Genomic DNA, 18538 nt, shown 5'->3' with positions numbered 1-18538 from the left:
GTAGGGAAATTATGACCTATGGCTTGAGTTTGATTCAGAATACATATATTAATTTACTCACTGAGAAACTATTTATTGAATACCTACCATTCATTCAATAGATAGACCTACTCAGATAGACCTGTGAGGATTCAGAGATGAACAAGATAATGGGCTTAACGTCTATAACAGGGGTTGGCAAACTTTCTGTAGAGGGCCAGACAGTAATTTTTTAAAATTTGGCAGAGATGGGGGACCAGCAGGTGGCGTGGTGGTTAAGGTGCTGGACACTCCCACATGGCCAGCCACGGTTCAAGTCCTGGACCTGTGGCTTGCTTTCTCACTTTCCCTCTTTCTCTCCTTTGCTCTCTCTCTGTGTATTTATCTGGCCAAATTAAAATAAAACAAATAAATAAGTAACATTAAATAAACAATTCTTTAAAAAAAATTTGGCAGGGAGTATGTATGCTTACCAGAGACAGAGAGAGGAAGAAAGTAAGAAAGCACCTCCCATGGGAGATGGTCACACTGCAATCCCTTTCCCTCCATTTCTCCCTCCTTTGGGATTTTGGGCATGCATGCACACCTGTCCAGCATGTATTTCAAGTTGTCCAGTCTGGGACCAAACTGTGCAGTTGACCATGTGGGATCAGACCACTATAACTACCAGTTGGAGACAGTAAATATTTTAGGCTTTGAGGGCCATAGTTGAATACTCAGCTCTACCACTGTAGCATAAAAACAGCCACAGATAATATATAAATTAATGGGCATGGCTGTGTTTCAATTTTTTTTTATCTATGAAAACGGGTAGCTGGCTGAATTGGTTCATGGACCACAGTTTCCTGACCTTGGGTCTAGAACCAATGATAGGATATACCCCAATTACTCTCACACACTCAACCTGACTGTTCAAGCTTTATTATTTCCTGCCTGAACTGTTATAAAAGTTCCCCTCTCTTGTCTTGTGTCGCCAACTCTACTCCCCTAAATACTGCACTCGACACAGCTGCCAGAGTGATCTTATGTTTTAACACGATGTCACTGCTATTCTTAAAACTCTTCAGTGGCTTAGCACTACTAACAGAAAAAAAGTCCATACTTCTTAGCAGAGCATAAAAGGCTCTTTGTGCTCCATCCCCGCTTTAGTCTCCTGACTTATCCCCCACAATGTCTCTCTCTACCACCCCTCCCCTACTGTATTCTGAGGCAATACGAAACGGCCCTAACGCACTATGCTGTTTTGTGTCTCTGTCCCTTTGCGTATGCTGTTCCCTCCACCTAAAATGCCCTGCCCTACACCAAGGGACATTCATATTTACCCGGAAAGTTCCTCTGTGAAGGTTTTTCTCACCTACAAGTTGACCGTACTTGGCATCTTTTCACTTCCCTACCTTGCATGTGCTTTCTCTATGGAGTGGGAGGGTGAGACTGAGCAGGTCGACAGTAGGTAATTTACTGGTTTGAAGCTGGAGTATCAGCTCTTAGCATAGTATCTGGCATATAGTAAGTACTAAACAAATCTATTTGAACCAAACTCAAATGAAGATACCATAAATGGTACATAACCTTTTCAAGAAATTAAGAGGTACACCATTCTTTCTTTTTTTTTTGGGGGGGGGAGTTTGCTACTGGGCATGTGCACTTGCTGGAGAGGCAGAGAGACAGAAAGTGAGAAATCACCTCCAGGGAAGATAGCCATGCTGTGATCCCTTCTCCTCTATTCTCCTAGGATCTTGGGCACACATGCACACTCACCTGGCGTGAGTTTTTAAGCCACCAGGTCCAGGACTTGAACTGCAGTTGAACATGTGCGAGTCCAGCGACATAATCGCTGCACCATCTACTAGCCCAAGTACATCATTCTTAAAAGGGAGAATCAGAAAAGGTTTGAGGAAAGTGGCAGCTTATGAGTCAGGTAATGAAAAGTCAGGTAAACAAGGGGGATGATCCTCAATGAACCAAAAAAGAGCAAAAGCAGACAGGCTGAGTAATAGTGTCTGATGACCAGTGAGTCTCTCAGTTAAGCTGATGTGTATGGATAGTCATCAGGAATACATCAGGAAAGACCAATACGTGTCAGACCTAGAGGACCTTACAGACCAGAACAGGAAGTCTGCACTTCGTACTATAGAAAAGGGGGAGTCGCTGAAGGTGTCTCAATGGTAGAATGACATGAAGTAGGAAGGTTAATCGCAGGGAAGGTGGGTTGTGGCAGTGAGATTTGTCAAGCTAGAGCTGACAAAATATGGCAAAAAAAACTCGATATAAAACACAGTAGAGTGGCAGAAATCAAAGATAATTAAGTAGTTTTAAGCCTGGGAAATTGGGATAAAGAGAAAATAGGGGACCAGCAGGTGGCACAGATCTCACAGGTCTGACTGCATGCATGGTTTGTGTCCTAGAGCTGGCCAGCTGGAAATCACACTGGGCGCATGAGCGTGTGAGCCCAGAGTTCAGAGAAGAGAACAGAGAAGAGATCTTGGCATGGCCAGCCCCCTAAGGGATGATTTTTCAGTTTCTCTCTTACTGGCAAGTGATGTGCCCTATCACAAAAACTTCAAAGAAAATAAAAAAAAGAAGATAGGAGTAGGAAGGAAAGTAGTAAAAGGGCAGTGAATTTGGTTTTAGAGTATTAAATCTAAACATTCAGTTAAGTAATAGTCAGCATGAATCTGGTAGTGTGAGAAAGATACTTTTAAGAGATAAGATATAAACTGGGAGTCATCTACCTACATCCAGGTGATAACGAAAACTTGAAGAAGAAAGATGATAAATAATCAAGGGCCCTTTACCAAACTTTATTCATTCAGAATAAAAGTATGTGGGCCAGCCGGTGGCCTAATGGTTAAGGTAGCTGGATCCCACATGGATGACCACATAGTTTAAGTCACAGACCTGGCGGTTTGATAAATATGCTTGGGTGCATGTGCATGAGTGCCCAGGATCCCGAAGTGGGGGATGGAGGAGAAGAGATTGTGGCGTGACTATGTCACACAGGAGCTGCTTTCTTGCTTCCCCTCGCTCCCTCTCCCTGTCTCTCTGGTGAGTGCACATGCCCTCTGGCAAATTTTTAAAAATAAAATGAAGTATCCTTGTACATATTTCTGCTAGAGTATCTATAACATTATTGCACTAATTTGTAAACATATCCCTTTCCCCGACTGAACTCCATGAGGAAAGTGTTCATGATTTATCATCTGTATGTCTCCAACTAAATAACTCAGAAATACTAAGTGTTCAGTATATGTGCTGATTGAAACAGCTCCCATAATCCTAGTACATAGAAAAATCCAACTTCCTATGACTTCTCACAACTTAATACACAAAGATAAAAAAGAAATAAACAAACTTCAAAATCTTTCTTTCACATGTCAGAGGGTAGCAACCTAAAGTAGATGAGTCGGTGGTTACCAAAGGGCAGATGCCACCATTATCTTTCTTCCTTCCATTCTGAAGGTTTAGCAGTTGACAATTAATTCCTTTTTTAAAAAGAGACATTTTTGCTATAGGGTCCCTTTGCTCGCTAGAGAGACAAAGACAGAGAGACAGAAAGTGGGAAATCACCACCACCCCCCGCCCCCAGAGGGATGGCCACACCACAGTCCCTTCTCCATTCTCCTCTTGGGATCTTAGGCACGCACGCACACACACGTGCCTGGTATGTTTTAAGCCATTGAGTCTGGGACTCAAACTGTGGTCGACTACATGAGAGTCCAGCAATATAACCATTATGCCATCTGCTGGTCCCAGAACAATGAATTCTTATTCCTTTTACCATGTCTCATATCCATCAAGTATCAGCATTATCTTAGTGCTTGGCATGCAGGAAAGGAATACCAGCATGGTTTCTTATAGGACTACAAACTCCTGTTCTGTTTAGTTGATTTTCCTCACCTTTATGTGCCTGTTCATAGCAGTAGACTGAGCGGCTCGCACCAGACCCTCTAGCTCAGCTCCGCTGAAATTCTTGGTCTCCACAGCAAGCTCTTTAATGTCTACATCAGCAGAGAGTAACTGATGCCCTCTCATCCTTGCTGTGTGGATGTGAAGGATCTGTAGTCGACCTTTCTCGTCTGGCAAGCCTGATAAAATTAAAAATAAAATCGATATTTTTCTAAGTCTCAAAAGCACCACAACGGGAGTTTATTACAATCCTAATGCTCTTCTTATAGTTACACATGTGAACATCTGCCTTCTCATGACATAAAACTTCCCTAACAAACATAAAGTTACACGAGATTGCTCCTGTTAATGAACTCTAACTGCCATCTCAGACACACACTCACCCAGCAGGGACAGATGGGCTTACCTATCTCCATTTTAACTTCCAGCCTTCCAGGTCGAAGAAGAGCCTCATCTATCAGATCTGGTCTATTGGTCATTCCTGATCACAGGTGTTAAAACAAAAACCAAACAAATGATTAGAGTTCAAAAATAAGATAAAATGTCCCTTCAGTATACTAAAGAATAGTAATTTCGGGGCTGGCAGGTGGCATGGTAGTTAAAGGTGCTGGACTCCCACATGGCCGACTGTGGTTCAAGTCCTGGACCCAGCAGCTTGCTCTCTTTCTCTGTCTCTGTCAAAATTGAAAAATAATAATAAATAAATGATTATTTAAAAAAAAGAATGTTAATTTCTCTAACAAGCCAAGAGAACATTTTATAAAGCTCACAGAAAATCAGATTATTCTCAAATAAAAACATTTGAGAGCATTTGCTCTCGATCTTTCTAATGAAAATATCTGGAGGCTTTGCTTTAATATTTCACTACTGTTCAACCCAGGAATATCAATGTAATGAAAACTTCCAATATTTAAGAGGAAAATTTAAAGTTCAGAGAGGGTAAGTAACTTGTTCAAGTGACAGAGGAGCAATGTGAACAGAATCTCCCTGATTCCAAAGTCCCTTCCTTTTTTTTAATAGGCCAGTGATTTTCAACTTTCATAAAACAGCAATTTGTTTTCAAAAGCTCTCTCAAAGAGAAGCTTAGTACATAAAGCAGTCAAAAGAAGAAGTTCTAACAGCGATGCAGGATCTGAAGCTCACTCCCTGGCCTTCTTTGACCCTGAAACACCCTTGAGGACCCTCGGATGCCTGCAGAGCTCAGTTTAAAAACCACCACATCGTATTGTACTGCCTTTTTCATCTGTGGGTGAGCGACAAGGTTAAACCTCCATGTTTCTAAAGCCTACCTCCTGGTTTTCCTATTGAGTGTAGCCATTAGTACAGCCACATTCTTCAATGTCACTTATTTAAATTTGGAAACACTGGCTAAATAGTATAATTACAACCCACACAGATCTTAATGCAAACCTATGTGTCTAATGCATTTGAAAGAATAGCATTTTTTTAATTTAAAGAAGTAAACACACCAATGACTAGGATGTTGTTCAGTTGCTCCACCCCATCAATTTTGGACAGCAACTGGTTGACGACGGTGTCATGAACTCCTGTGCTACCAGCCATGCTTCCTCTCTGCTTGCAGATGGCATCAATTTCATCAAAGATGATAATATGCAAACCACTGTTAGCACCAAGCTGTTGGGGAAGAAATTATATTAAAGGTCATAATTTGAACATATTGTTAAACGCATTAATCAAAAAAGCAAAATAAAGTTTTCAACAGATTGACTTCATTCCATTTTGACTAATAAATATAGCAAATGTAATGATGGCTGCCTTCTCAAAGATGTTGGAACTAATCTCAGAGTTCTACAAACTGTAAACACATCCCAGAACCTCGTATTTAATAGCCATAAGACATAGGTAGACATTACATACTGACATTTGGTGTACGTATGTAGGAAGTGAATAGTCCATCAAATAACTATGAATTTGTACACATTTATCTCACTATTTGAAAGAAGCCTTAAACCTATCAGATGCATTTATTTATTGAGTTAGCAAGTGGCAATTTCTCTGGTGAGAAGATTGTCCCAGAAGCAGTAGTTAATGCTTGCTTGGTCATATTATGTAGAAGCAGTGGTTAATGCTTGCTATGTCATATTATACAGCTAAAGATGAACTCTAGGAATGGGAAAAATGGGTGAAGGAATTAAGCATGATTCATATTCACTTCTATCACATGAAAACAGATTACTTCTCCCTAACACTGAAAGAACAATAGACAGTTTATAAAACAAAAACCAAAACCAAAATTAAAAATCACACATGGTAAAGGGGTGCTGTTTCTACTACATAGTAATTTGTTTTAGCTTATTGAAAATACATTAAAAGAAATTACAACATATTTTCAACTTTTAGTAGATACAAATACTTCTGAATACTAACATGGGCTATCTAGTAATTTATATGAAGCAATTAAGTCTTTTACTAGGGACCAGAGGAGAAAGTACACAAGAAAATTTCCTTTTCTTTTTTTAACAAAAAAGAACATTAAACCCTCCTTCCCCCACACACACACACAAGGGATCAGCAGTTGGCATAATGGTATGTCACTGGACTCCCATGTAGTCGACCGTGGTTCGAGTCCCGGACCCAGTGGCTTAAACTCCCGCCGCCGGGTGTGTGTGAACATGTGTGGCCTTGCCCCCCTGGGGGGGGTGATTTCTCACTTTCTGTCTCTCTGTCTCTGTCTTTCTGGTGAGCACATGCGCCCTATAGCAAAAGCCTCTCAAAAAAAAAAAAAAAAAGAACATTAACAAAACAGGTGAGAATGAACACAATCTAATATGACAACATGTGGATAATATTAATTAAATGATAAGCAGAATGAGATAAAGGACTAGGTATGGTTAAGATTCAGTAAGTCTCTGGTAAAGATAAAAACTTTTTGTTTAATAAGAGGTTTTCCTACTTTATTATAAAAGTAGTAGATGTGCTAACCAAGCAAAGCAGTAAAACAAACAGAAATAAAATTTCAAAAAAGCTATTATCACCTAAAGATAACTGTAAATGTTCTACATATTTATTTCTATATTTTAAACTTATTTGAATTTAGAAATTGAGAATTCATTATACCTTGTAATATCTTGAACATGAACTGTTCTTCAAAAATCATTTTAAATGACTATTTTGTTTCTAATTACAAAATATACATTATCAAAAATTTGGAAAAATACCAAAAAGTATAAAGAAATCACAATCATGCAAAATTCAATTAGCCAACTGCAGTAATACACCACATCCTACTTTTTTCAATTTAAATATTATCTTAAACTCTTTCCTATGCCTACATAATATGACCTTTTTCTTTTTTCTTCTTTTTTTTGCCACAGGCTGTGTGTGCTTGCTGGAGAGAGACAGAGAGAGAGACAAAGTGAGAAATCACGCTCCTCTCTTCTCTTCTCAGGATTTTGGACATGCGTGCATACAGTGTGATTTTCAAGCTACCAGGTACAGGACTCAAACAGCGATTGGTCATGTGGGAATCTAGCGCCTTAACCACCATGCCATTTACTGTTCCCAAAGAAATATATTAATTTTTTTTGAGAAGTTTTTACTATAGGATGTGTGCGCTCACCAGAAAGACAGAAAGAGAGAAGTCATCCCCCAAGGCGGATGATCACTCCACAATCCCTTCTCCTCCATTCTCCTCTCAGGATTTTGGGCACGCACGCACACGTGCCCAGAGTGAGTTTAAGCCACCAGGTCCAGGACTCAAACTGTGGCCATTATGCCATCTGCTGGTCCCTAATTTTTATGTACTAATTTTTATATATTAATTTTAGATTTGGCTACTTATTTATAACATTGAAGTTTTTAATTTTTTTAAATTCTGATCTTTTGAATTTTCTAGGTAGACAGGCATACCACTTACAATACAAGTACAACTCTGTGTCTTCCTTACTAACAGGTATACTTGTTTTTTTTTTTTTTACTTTTTGGAGAGATTTTTGCTATAGGGCGCATGCGCTCGCCAGACAGACAGAGAGAGACATAGAGACAGAAAGCGAGAAATTACCCCCCAGGGGGGATGGTCACGCCGCAATCCCTTCTCCTCCATTCTCCTCTCGGGATCTTGGGCACGCACGCACACGCGCCCGGCGTGAGTTTTAAGCCACCGGGTCCAGGACGCGAACCGCGGTCGACTACGTGGGAGTCCAGCGACATAGCCATTACGCTAACTGCTGGTTCCCAGGTATACTTGTTTTGAGGCATGAGAAATTATACCCCAATAAAGACATATAAAAGGAGAAAGAAAGGGTCTAACAAATGAGGACTTGGAAGCACAAGGGGTCACCTGAACAGGAAGACTCGGAGGCAACATGTTAGGCCCTAATAGGAGGGATAATCAAGTGTACCCACTGTGAGCAGCACCGTTAGAGTACTATCACGGCAAGGACTAAAATCCAGAAGCAGGCTTGTCTACTGAAACAGGAGAGGTCAACAGATGAACAAAGGAGGAACAAAGGAAAAATGCTCTTTTTGTAGGATGATTTTAATCTTGACTTTAAGATGAAAAACAAGTACACAGTTGGAAGGTCAGCGAGACAAACCAATGGCACATGAGGTAAACAGAATCTGCATGAGAGCTTAGGTGAGGACTAAAAAGCAAAGGCCTAGATTTGATTACTGCCTGGATGTGCAAGGGGAAAGCAATGGCAAAGGTAAGAAATGACCTCGTAATTATGGGGAAGCTGCACAAGGGAAGAGAAGCAGGGGAGAAACGTCTTTTAAAGTTTCCAGCATAAGTTTAAGGGTTAACAGGACATTTACTGGGAAGTGTCCACTGGAGAACAAGACCTACACAACTGAACAAAGGGGACAGGAAGATCTGAAAGTCATCTACAAACAGCAAAGTTAAGTAGCAAACGAGATTCTGTGAGGAGAGGAATCATGAACTTAAGCTATAGGAATATAAAAGCAAGACAGATATTGGGCTACCGTTCCAGAAGATGCCTACAGTAAAGGCAACCTGAAGAAAACAGGGAATCAAGAAGATCTGATGAACGTGAAAGATGCCATGTTACATCTGAAGTAGAAAGAAAAACAGCTCCAAAAATGACTTAAAGGAAGTTAGACTGGGTCTAACATAAACCTGAAAAAATATACATATATAAAATATATGAAAACAGAGCAGATAAAACACTGAGTGACCCAGAAATTTCATGACTTGGTTTATAGCAATTCTGCTCACAATTGCTCCGAACTGGAAAACAATCCAAATGCTCTCCCATGGGTAAGTGCGTAAACTAACTGCAGTCCATCCATACAGCAGAATACTATTCAGTAATAAAAAGAGATGTTTGACACATGCCACGATTTGGATGAATCACAGAGACATATGCCAAGTTTCTCAAAAGGTTAAATACTCTATGACCCCATTAATTTGGCAGTCTCAAGAAGATAAAACTGCAGGATGGAGAGCAACTCAGTAGTTTCAGGGGTTATTGGCAAAGGGAGGGTGACCATAAAGGGACAGCATTAGGGAATCTGGGGGAGTGATAGAAATGTCCTGTATCTTGATTTTGGTGGTGGTTCCATTAATCCTTACATTTGTTAAAATTCATAAAACTATACAAGAGGACGTCAAAAGTTCATGGAAATGGAATTAACATATGAGTTTATTTCTGTACAAATTTTTTTTGAAATCCATGCATAGTCATTTCATAATAGTGATTTTCCATGATTTTTAGAAGACTCCCTCATACAAATGGAAGAAGGGGGGGAAACACCAGGTTCATTGCACAATAATAATAATAATAATAAAAGACAAAACATATATTCTACTGCTAATATTGGAGTATTATTCATTCTTTAATGCAATTCTATGTAAGATGATAGTCACGTATATGTCAAAGCTTCTAAAATTTAACTAGGTTTTATATGTTTTCCTGAATGTTACTCACAAATTGCTTTCCTTTTATAACTATTTTTGAAACTAATCCAAATCTGAAAAAAATCAACTTCATTTCTCAATATCATTGTATTACCGAACAGATGTCTAATGATAAATGATAGCTTGCTTCTTAAAATTCAATGCCAAAATCTTTTCATTTTCTCATCTGTAGCGAAGACTACGAATGAGAAATTGCAACTATAACCTTAGCTTTGCCAAAGCACATCTAGATAGTAGTGTATTCATTCTTGCCAACTTCAATGCAAAATAAGGATATTCTTCTTGTGACCAAAAAACTGTGAGATCATACAATTTTTTTTTTGAGAGGTTTTTGCTATAGGGTGTGTGTGCTCGCCAGACAGAGAGAGACAGAGAGACAGAAAGCGAGAAATCACCCCCCGGGGGGATGGCCATGCTGCAATCCCTTCTCCTCCATTCTCTTGGGATCTTGGGCACGCATGCACATGCGCCCAGCATGAGTTTTAAACCACCAGGTCCAGGACGCGAGTCACGGTCGACTACATGGGAGTCTAGCGACATAGCCATTACACTAACTGCTGGTCCCAGAGATCATACAATTTTTTAAGAATTATTTTTATTTAACTTTATTTATCCATTTATTTATTTATTTAAATTTAACCAGAGAGGGATAGCGTGAGAGAGAGAGCATGAGAGAGAAAGTGAGAAAGCAAGCTGCCAGGTCTGGGACTCAAATCGTGGTCATAACCCAAATCGCAGTCAGCCATGTGGTAGTACAACACCCTCAACCACCACTCCACCTGCTGGCCCCCAAGACTGTACAATTTTTAAAAGACATTTTTAGGGGGCCAGTAGGTGGTGTGGTAGTTAAGGTGCTTGATTCTTACATGGTCAACCATGATTCAAACCTTGGACTCAGTGGCCTTAAAATCATACCAGGCATGGGGCCGGCAGGTGGCATGGTGGTTAAGGGTGCCGGACTCCCACATGGCCAACCACAGTTCTACTCCTGGACCAGGTGGCTTGCTCTCTCTCTCTCTCTCTGTCTCTCTCTGGTCAAATTAAAATAAATAAATAAATGAAGTTAAAATAATTCTTTTTTTAAAAAAAAACTGTCTAGCTTATAAAGAAAAAAATGTAAAAAAAAAAAAAAACAAAACACACCAGGTATGTGTGCATATATGTCCCAATTCCTGGGAGAATAGAAGAAAAGGGACTGCAGTGTGGCTATTGCCCCTGGGGGGGGATTTCTCCTTTTCTCTCTCTCTCCTGTGAGTGCACATATCCTATGGCAAAAACCTAAAAAAGAAAAAAAAAAAAAGACATTTTTATTTAAGGTTATCTGCCCAATACAACATGAAACAAATACAGTAACATGAATTTTGCTGTCAATGTGCCTTATGCTGCCACTAGAAGCATAACTTCCTTCTTAGTTCAACCTTAAAAGTCACCTGTGTGGACAGAGAAGTGGTAATAAGAACACTGTATTTGATTGAATGATCACAGAGGTGATCTGTCCTAAACATAATTCACTACAATTCTGACCTTTTCAGAGCCTTACTAATCTTGTAACCTGTCATCAGGTCCCTTCCCCCAACCCTGTCAGTACCATGACATCAGTTTTTACAGGTGTGCCACTTAAATAAAGGCAAGTTCTTATTGCAATTAATTAAAATCAGGGAAGGAAGATGTCAAGACTAGTGGTCACAGATGAATATAGCTGAATCGCTGATAAATCTTTTACCAACGTCTTTAAAAGTTCCACAATGCAATCCTCTTCAACTCATTGGCTTCGAGCTCTGCTTTTACCATCTGCAAATCTTTCCCATAGAAACAGAGCTGAAGCTGTTGAGCCCCTGGCAACAGCCTTCGAAAGAGGCTGTTCTATATTTAACTAGTTTGACCTATATGCAAGTGTTCATCTCCGTCAGCCTGGACTGTCCAGAATCACAGAAGTGATGCTTTTCCTTATTATGTAACACACATATTCCCTCCATGGGGTCATTAGCTGAGTACACCATACCATTTCTGAATGTCAAGGTATTGAGAAATACATAACTGGAAAGACTGGCTCCGATTAATATCTACCTAGAAATTCCCCGTCAATTCAGTTTTATCATTAGTAATGCCATATTTAAAGTCTCTGCAAGTTTCAAAACAGCACCTAAGTTACCTATGCAGCCATGTGGAAACTATCACAACTGAAATTTTATAAACGGTTCTTCACATGGCAGGTAGAATCATCCGGACTGACTGTTTAATCCTTGATATATCACCAGTGTCTATGAGAATCAATTTTGGTTTTTGAGTTTCTTCTTTGAGCAGTTTTAATAATCAATAAACACTGGTATCTCATGACTTTCATTTTTTAAAAAATAAGTTTTCCAGCTTTCCCACTACACAAGATGGCAGGTGAAAAAGCTGCAAAGCAGTATACTAAGGAGAAGAAACCTGAAGCCAAGAAGGCTGATGCCAGTGGCAAGGTTAAAAAGGGTGACCCCAAGGCTATAAAGCCCAAGAAGGGGACACCCCATTGCAGCCGAAACTCGTCCTAGTCTGGGGCATCGGCAGATACTCTGGTCTGCCATGTTTTCCAGGAAGGCCATGTACAAGAGGAAATAACTCGGCCACTAAATCCAGGATCGAAAAGAAGAAGGAGAAGGTTCTTGTGACTGTCACAAAACCAGTTGGTAGAGACAAGAATGGTGGTACCCGGGTGGTTAAACTGCGCAAAATGCCTAGGTATTATCCCACTGAAGATATGCCTCGAAAACTGTTGAGCCATGGCAAAAAACCCTTCAGTCAGCAATGAGAAAGCTGCGAGCCAGCATCACTCCCGGGACCATTCTGATCATCCTCACTGGACGCCACAGAGGCAAGAGAGTGGTTTTCCTGGGGCAGCTGAGCAGTGGCTTGCTCGTTGTAACTGGAACATTGGTTCTCAATCAAGTTTCACTGCATAGAACATAGCAGAAATTTGTCATCACAAGATTGATCAGAAAGCTGTGGACTTGCAAATGTTACCAAAAATCAAAGCTGTTCCTCAGTTCCAGGGCTACCTGTGATCTGTGTTTGCCCTTTCAAATGGAGTTTATCCTCACAAATTGGTGTTCTAAATTTTTTGCCAAGAACCTAATTAAAAAACTGATTATATATATACATATATATGTATATATACATATATATAATAAAAATAAGTTTTCCAAATGACAACAAAAGAAAATGTATTTTAAAAACAATAAAACTTTCTATTTTGCAATTACCACGAGCCCACTAGATCTTGTCATAAATCTAAGATATTGCATTGTCAGAAAAGTCATGACGTATTTTTCTATGTGAAAATGCGCCCTGACTTTTTTGATGCTCAACACATCATGCTATCTCATCATCCTAGAAGTTATTCATCATTACTCATCCAATCAACTATGTTCAAAAACACTAGACTAATAAAATAGAATAATGATGAAATTACTTATAAGAATGATGTCATCATAAAATAATTACCATTATGGCATAGTTCTTCAGTTTCCTTACTGTGTTGCCCAAAATACTGCATTATCTTTCAATAAAGCATAAAAGAGGTCTGGAGGTAACATCTTCGGAGCCTGATTTTAACTTTCATTGACCACAATTAAGAATTCCAATTTTTAAAATTCTGTGGCCAACGAGGCACAGAAAATCAGTAGAGAAATGTGCGTTACAATTATTAGATGAATCAGAACAGGAATGCAAGGCCCAGCCCGTGGAATGGTGGTAAAGGTGCTGGATTCTCACACAGCTGACTGTGGTTTGAGTTCTGGACCTGGTGGTTTGCTTTCTCACCTTCTCTCTCTTTCTCTCTCTGCTCAAATTAAAGAATAATAATGATAATAAATAAATAAAATAATTCTTTAAAAAAAAGAAGACGAATGCAAAGAGTAAGATAGCACTAGAGACTGAAGAAGACAGTGAAATTGATCATTATAAGTAAAATCTCATTCTGTGTACTTTCAGATGATATCTTACATGCATTTCAAACTCAAATATCAATGAGTGAATAATAGACAAGGGGGGTCTTAAAAATTCATGGAAAAATGCATATTATGAAAAAATTATACACTAGATTTTAAAAATGTATTGCCCCTTGGGGCTGGCAGGTGGCATCATGGTTAAAGGCATTGGATTTCCACATGGCTGACTGTGGTTCCAGTCCCAGACTTGGTGGCTTGCTTTCTCGCTTTCCCTTTCTCTCTCTCTCTCTGGTCAAATTAAAACAAATAATAATAACAAATGGAATTAAATAATAAATAATTCTTTAAAAAAGAAGTTTTGCACCAAAATAAACTCATATTAACTTGTTATAACACATCTGAATAGGATCTAGGTTGAACACTAAGAAGGAAGAGACATCAGTTTGAAGAGAGCCACTGTCAGAGCAATATGAATTCTACTAACTGAGGTAAGAATAAACATCAAATTTATGGTGAAGTTTAGGTAGAACACCAGGGAAAAATACCAATGTTTTTATGAACACTTTATTGGGGACCCTGCTTCAAAGAAATCAGTTGTTTACAAATGGGTAACTTGTTTTAAGAAGAGACGAGATAATGTCGAAGATGATGCCACGGCAGCAGACCATCTATATTAATTTGGAGGAAACATTAATCTTGTCTGTGCCCTAACTGAAGAAGATTGAAGATTAACAGCAGTAACAATAGCCAACACCATAGTTCCACGTACACAATTCTGACTGAAAAACTAAAGACTGAGCAACTCTTTTGCTCCATGGGTGTTCTGACTGTTAAACCCAGATCAGCTGCAGGTCAAATGAGAGCAAGCTTTCAGTGGATGGACTACGGGCTGGTAATACCACTTACAAAATGTCTTGAACTTGATGGTGCTTACGCTGAGAAATAAAGTTTATATTTTTTATTTTTATCTTTTAATTCCATTTTTTCCATGAAAAATGAGTCCCCCTCATACTTCTAAACTGAGGACAAAAAGAAAATAACGACAATTTCACCCAGTTACCTATTAAACAAAGTCTTCATTATGTATTATTTAGTGACAAGAATCTAGGTTATCCCATTTTGCTAAAATGACACATGCCAATCTTCTTTCATCTTTTATCTCATTTCTGCACCAAAATTTCCTTAATGTAATTTGTTTAGTAGACAACTACTGACGAGGTGACAAAAAGAATAGGTGCTGTAGACACTAAAAAATTGTACTGATGAAGGCGGTGGTTAAGGCAGCTGGATTCCACATGGGTGACTGAGTAGTTCAAGTCCCAGACCCAGTGGCTCAAAGAGCATGCTGTGCATGTGTGTGTGTGCATTCCCAAAATCCCAAGAGGAGACTGGAGGAGAAGGGACTGTGGTGTGATCTTCCTCCCTAAGGGGTGCATTCTTACTTTCTCTCTGTTTCTCACCATCGAGAGCACATGCCCAATAGCAAAATTTTTAAAACTGTATCAACCATTGTGAAAGGTGTTTATAGATCTAAAAATAAAAATGTTCCATAATTTTGGAGTATGTGATGGCTATCAACAAAATTCTGAGCCAACAATTTCAAAAAAGTCTTGAAGTGTTATGTTTTGAATGATGCAAGTGCAAGAAAACTCAGAAATGATGATAATCTAGAATACATTTAAGACATATCTACAAGTTTATGCTGGATGGTTAATAAATGATTGGTTATATTCAGAGGCTTCTGCCCATTTTGGGCTTATATACCTTCAAAGCCAGAGAAATATGGTTTTAATTATTTTCAATAGTTTTTTACTATTTATCCTTATGTTCGCAAATTATTTTGAAAATAAGAATAATTATTTATTTATTTTAGGCTTTGTCATACAGTGAGAGAGACAGAGACAGATAGAAAGAGGGAAAGTGAGAGATCACCACCCCCCCAGCGGGGATGGCCATACCACAATCCCTTCTCTTTCAGTTTTCTCCAGGGATTCCGGGCATATATACACATGCATCGAGTGATTCCCAGGATTCGAACCATAGTCAGCCATGTGGGAGTCTAGCACCTTAACCACCATGCTACCTGCTGGCTCCCTAAGGACAATTTTTAAAAAGGGGGTTCATTCAACCCAAATAGTAAACGGTAATGACTTTTTCCCTTTAGTATACTGAGATTAAAAAGGTATATGAAGCAGAAAAAAAATGTAGTATTAGGGATGAACTGTAAAACTGAATTGCTTCTAAGACTCTCTGAAGGGCTGAAGTCAGTTATTGGACTTGGTTGGTCACAGTTACCAACCCACTGTGACTCATGTCTGCTGGTTCCAATGAAGCTGAAACTACCTGATCAAGAACATAATGGGACTCTGGGAATCAGGAGAGGAAACTACCCAACAAGCAGACTTAAAGTATTAAATGGGTTATTAAAAAGGCAACATTTGGGGTCAGTAGGTGGTATGGTGGTTAAAGGCACTGTATTCCCACATGGTTGACAATGGTTTGAGTACTAGGCCTGGTAGCTTGTTTTCTTGCTTTCTCTTTCTCTCTCTCTCTGTCTGGTTGAGTTAAAAATAATGATAATAATAACAAATGAAAATAAATAATTCTTTTTAAAAAAGGCAGTATTTAAAATTTATTTCATCCTGAAAAGAATAAAAAAATTAAAACAGGAAATGATAAGGTAGTTTTAGTAAAGACTAAAAATATAAAAGGAAATGCCATGTTTCTGAGTGTTATTCATATGAAATCATGTAAATCTATTATTAGTTTTAGTATTTATATTGTATTCCATTTCCTACAGAGGAATGGTCAAGATGTTTCCCTCTCTACGCCCTCATTACAAGTAGCATAGGAAGCAACATCCTCATACATTCATTCATTCTGTGTGAAAGTGCAAGAGTGTTTCTCAAGGGTAGCTGTTTTAAAGTAGAGCTCATGGGTCAGGAGGTTTCTGCATCTGCATTTTTGTAAGATATTGTCAAATTCATCTGTAAGGTAGTACCTGCTCGATACATTCTTCTAATTTATACTCCAACTAGCAACATATATGAGACCTCGTTTCTCTATAACCTCACCAGCCCTTGGTATGATCAGTCTTTGCAAATTTGTACAGGTTGTTTATAATATAATCTTTTTCATTATGCATCTTCCCAAGCATCTTCTCATTTGCTTACCTCCAATTGTTTTTTTTTTTTTTTTTTTTTCTGGAGAGGTTTTTGCTATAGGGCGCGTGCGCTCGCCAGACAGACAGAGAGAGACATAGAGACAGAAAGCGAGAAATCACCCCCCAGAGGGGATGGCCACACCGCAATCCCTTCTCCTCCATTCTCCTCTCGAGATCTTGGGCATGCACGCACACGCGCCCGGCCTGAGTTCTAAGCCACCGGGTCCAGGATGTGAACCACGGACGACTATGTGGGAGTCCAGCGACATAGCCATTACGCTAACTGCTGGTTCCCTGTTTTTTTTTTTCTTTGAAAACTGTTCAATCATTTGATGGTTTGGGTTTTTTTTTTTTTAAAATAATGGTGTTTGTCTTTTTCTTATTATAGAAAATTTGTTACAGAGAATCTTAAGTCTTTGTGGACTATACACATCGCAAATATCTTCTAGTTTGAGACATGTGTATTTACTGTAATTTGCCATAGAGAATTTTCTTTATATAAGTGTAGCCAAATTTTTATTTTTAATGGACTTGCTTTTCTATATTTTAATTTTCATTTATTTATTTATTTATTGCTATAGTGCATGTGTGCTTGCTGGGGGTAGAGAGGAAGAGAGAATGCACCACGGTAGGAGGCCATGGTACAATCCCTTTTTTTCCTTCTCTAGAGATTTTGGGCATGCTTGTACATGTACCCAGCATGTTTTTCAAGCCTACAGATCTGGGACTCTAACCTTACAGTCAGCCATATGGGATCTAACCCCCTTAGCCACCCTGCTATGAGCTGGCTCTGCTTTCAACATCCTAATAAAGAAATTCTTCCCTTGACTCAAATCTTGAAGCCTTTTTGCCTATCTTTCTTCTAAAAACATTTTCCAGTAAGCTTTAGCTGTTTTTTTCCAAATCCCTTTTGCTATTTTGTATGATGTGAGATAGAGATTGTATTTTATCTTTTTCCAAACAGATAGCCGATTATCTCAGTCCCGTTTATGGAAGTCTATTCTTTCTCCTCTGATTTGTATCATCACTTATCATATAGTAATCTCTTCCTTCTTGTGTTCTATTCTGTTTCCTTGGTCTATTTTGAATATGTAACATCATTTCAATTACCATAGTGTTCCAGTAAATTTTGATATCTGATAAAAATCTTTTTTTTTTTTTGAGAGGTTTTTGCTATAGGCACATGCGCTCACCAGAAAGACAGAGAGAGACAGAGAGATAGAAAGCGAGAAATTACCCCCCAGAGGGGATGGCCACACTGCAATCCCTTCTCCTCCTTTCCCCTTTCAGGATCTTATTCAGTTTGACCAGAGAGAGACATAGAGAGAGAGAAAGAGAAGGCGTGAGAACATAAGCTGCCAGGTCCAGGACTCGGACCACGGTTAGCCATGTGGGAGTCCAGCACCTTAACCACCACGCCACCTTCTGGTCCCAAAGTGAATTTATTGTTAAGTTATGTTTTCATTATCTTCCTATTTTCATTGAGTCTTGCTTGTTAATTAAGTCTTTCTTGCCTTCTTAAGTATTTTGAGTTTTCTTTATTCCTTTCCCAGATTCTCTCAGACTTTGGAATAGTTTGGGAGTTATGTATAATTTTCACACATACATTTAACTTAGTTTCATTTTGGGGGGGGGGGGGGGGGGGGGTGTTGCTATAAGGGG

At 39.0% G+C, this 18538-nt stretch overlaps 1 protein-coding gene across 1 annotated transcript in view; it reads right to left on the bottom strand.

The window, feature by feature from the left end:
* The window catches only part of NSF (N-ethylmaleimide sensitive factor, vesicle fusing ATPase), a gene marked incomplete in the record, with an annotated part of 153800 nt that overhangs the window by 61765 nt on the left and 73497 nt on the right, over positions 1-18538 (bottom strand). The window contains 3 exon segments of the mRNA XM_014591835.2: positions 3877-4064; positions 4292-4366; positions 5355-5520. Of these exon segments, the coding sequence (XP_014447321.1) occupies positions 3877-4064; positions 4292-4366; positions 5355-5520 (429 nt within the window).

Source organism: Tupaia chinensis, unplaced genomic scaffold, assembly GCF_000334495.1.
Source record: "Tupaia chinensis unplaced genomic scaffold, TupChi_1.0 Scaffold000624_1, whole genome shotgun sequence".
In the NCBI taxonomy this organism is placed as follows: Eukaryota; Metazoa; Chordata; class Mammalia; order Scandentia; family Tupaiidae; genus Tupaia; species Tupaia belangeri.
This window is presented reverse-complemented; position numbering and strand designations above follow the sequence as displayed.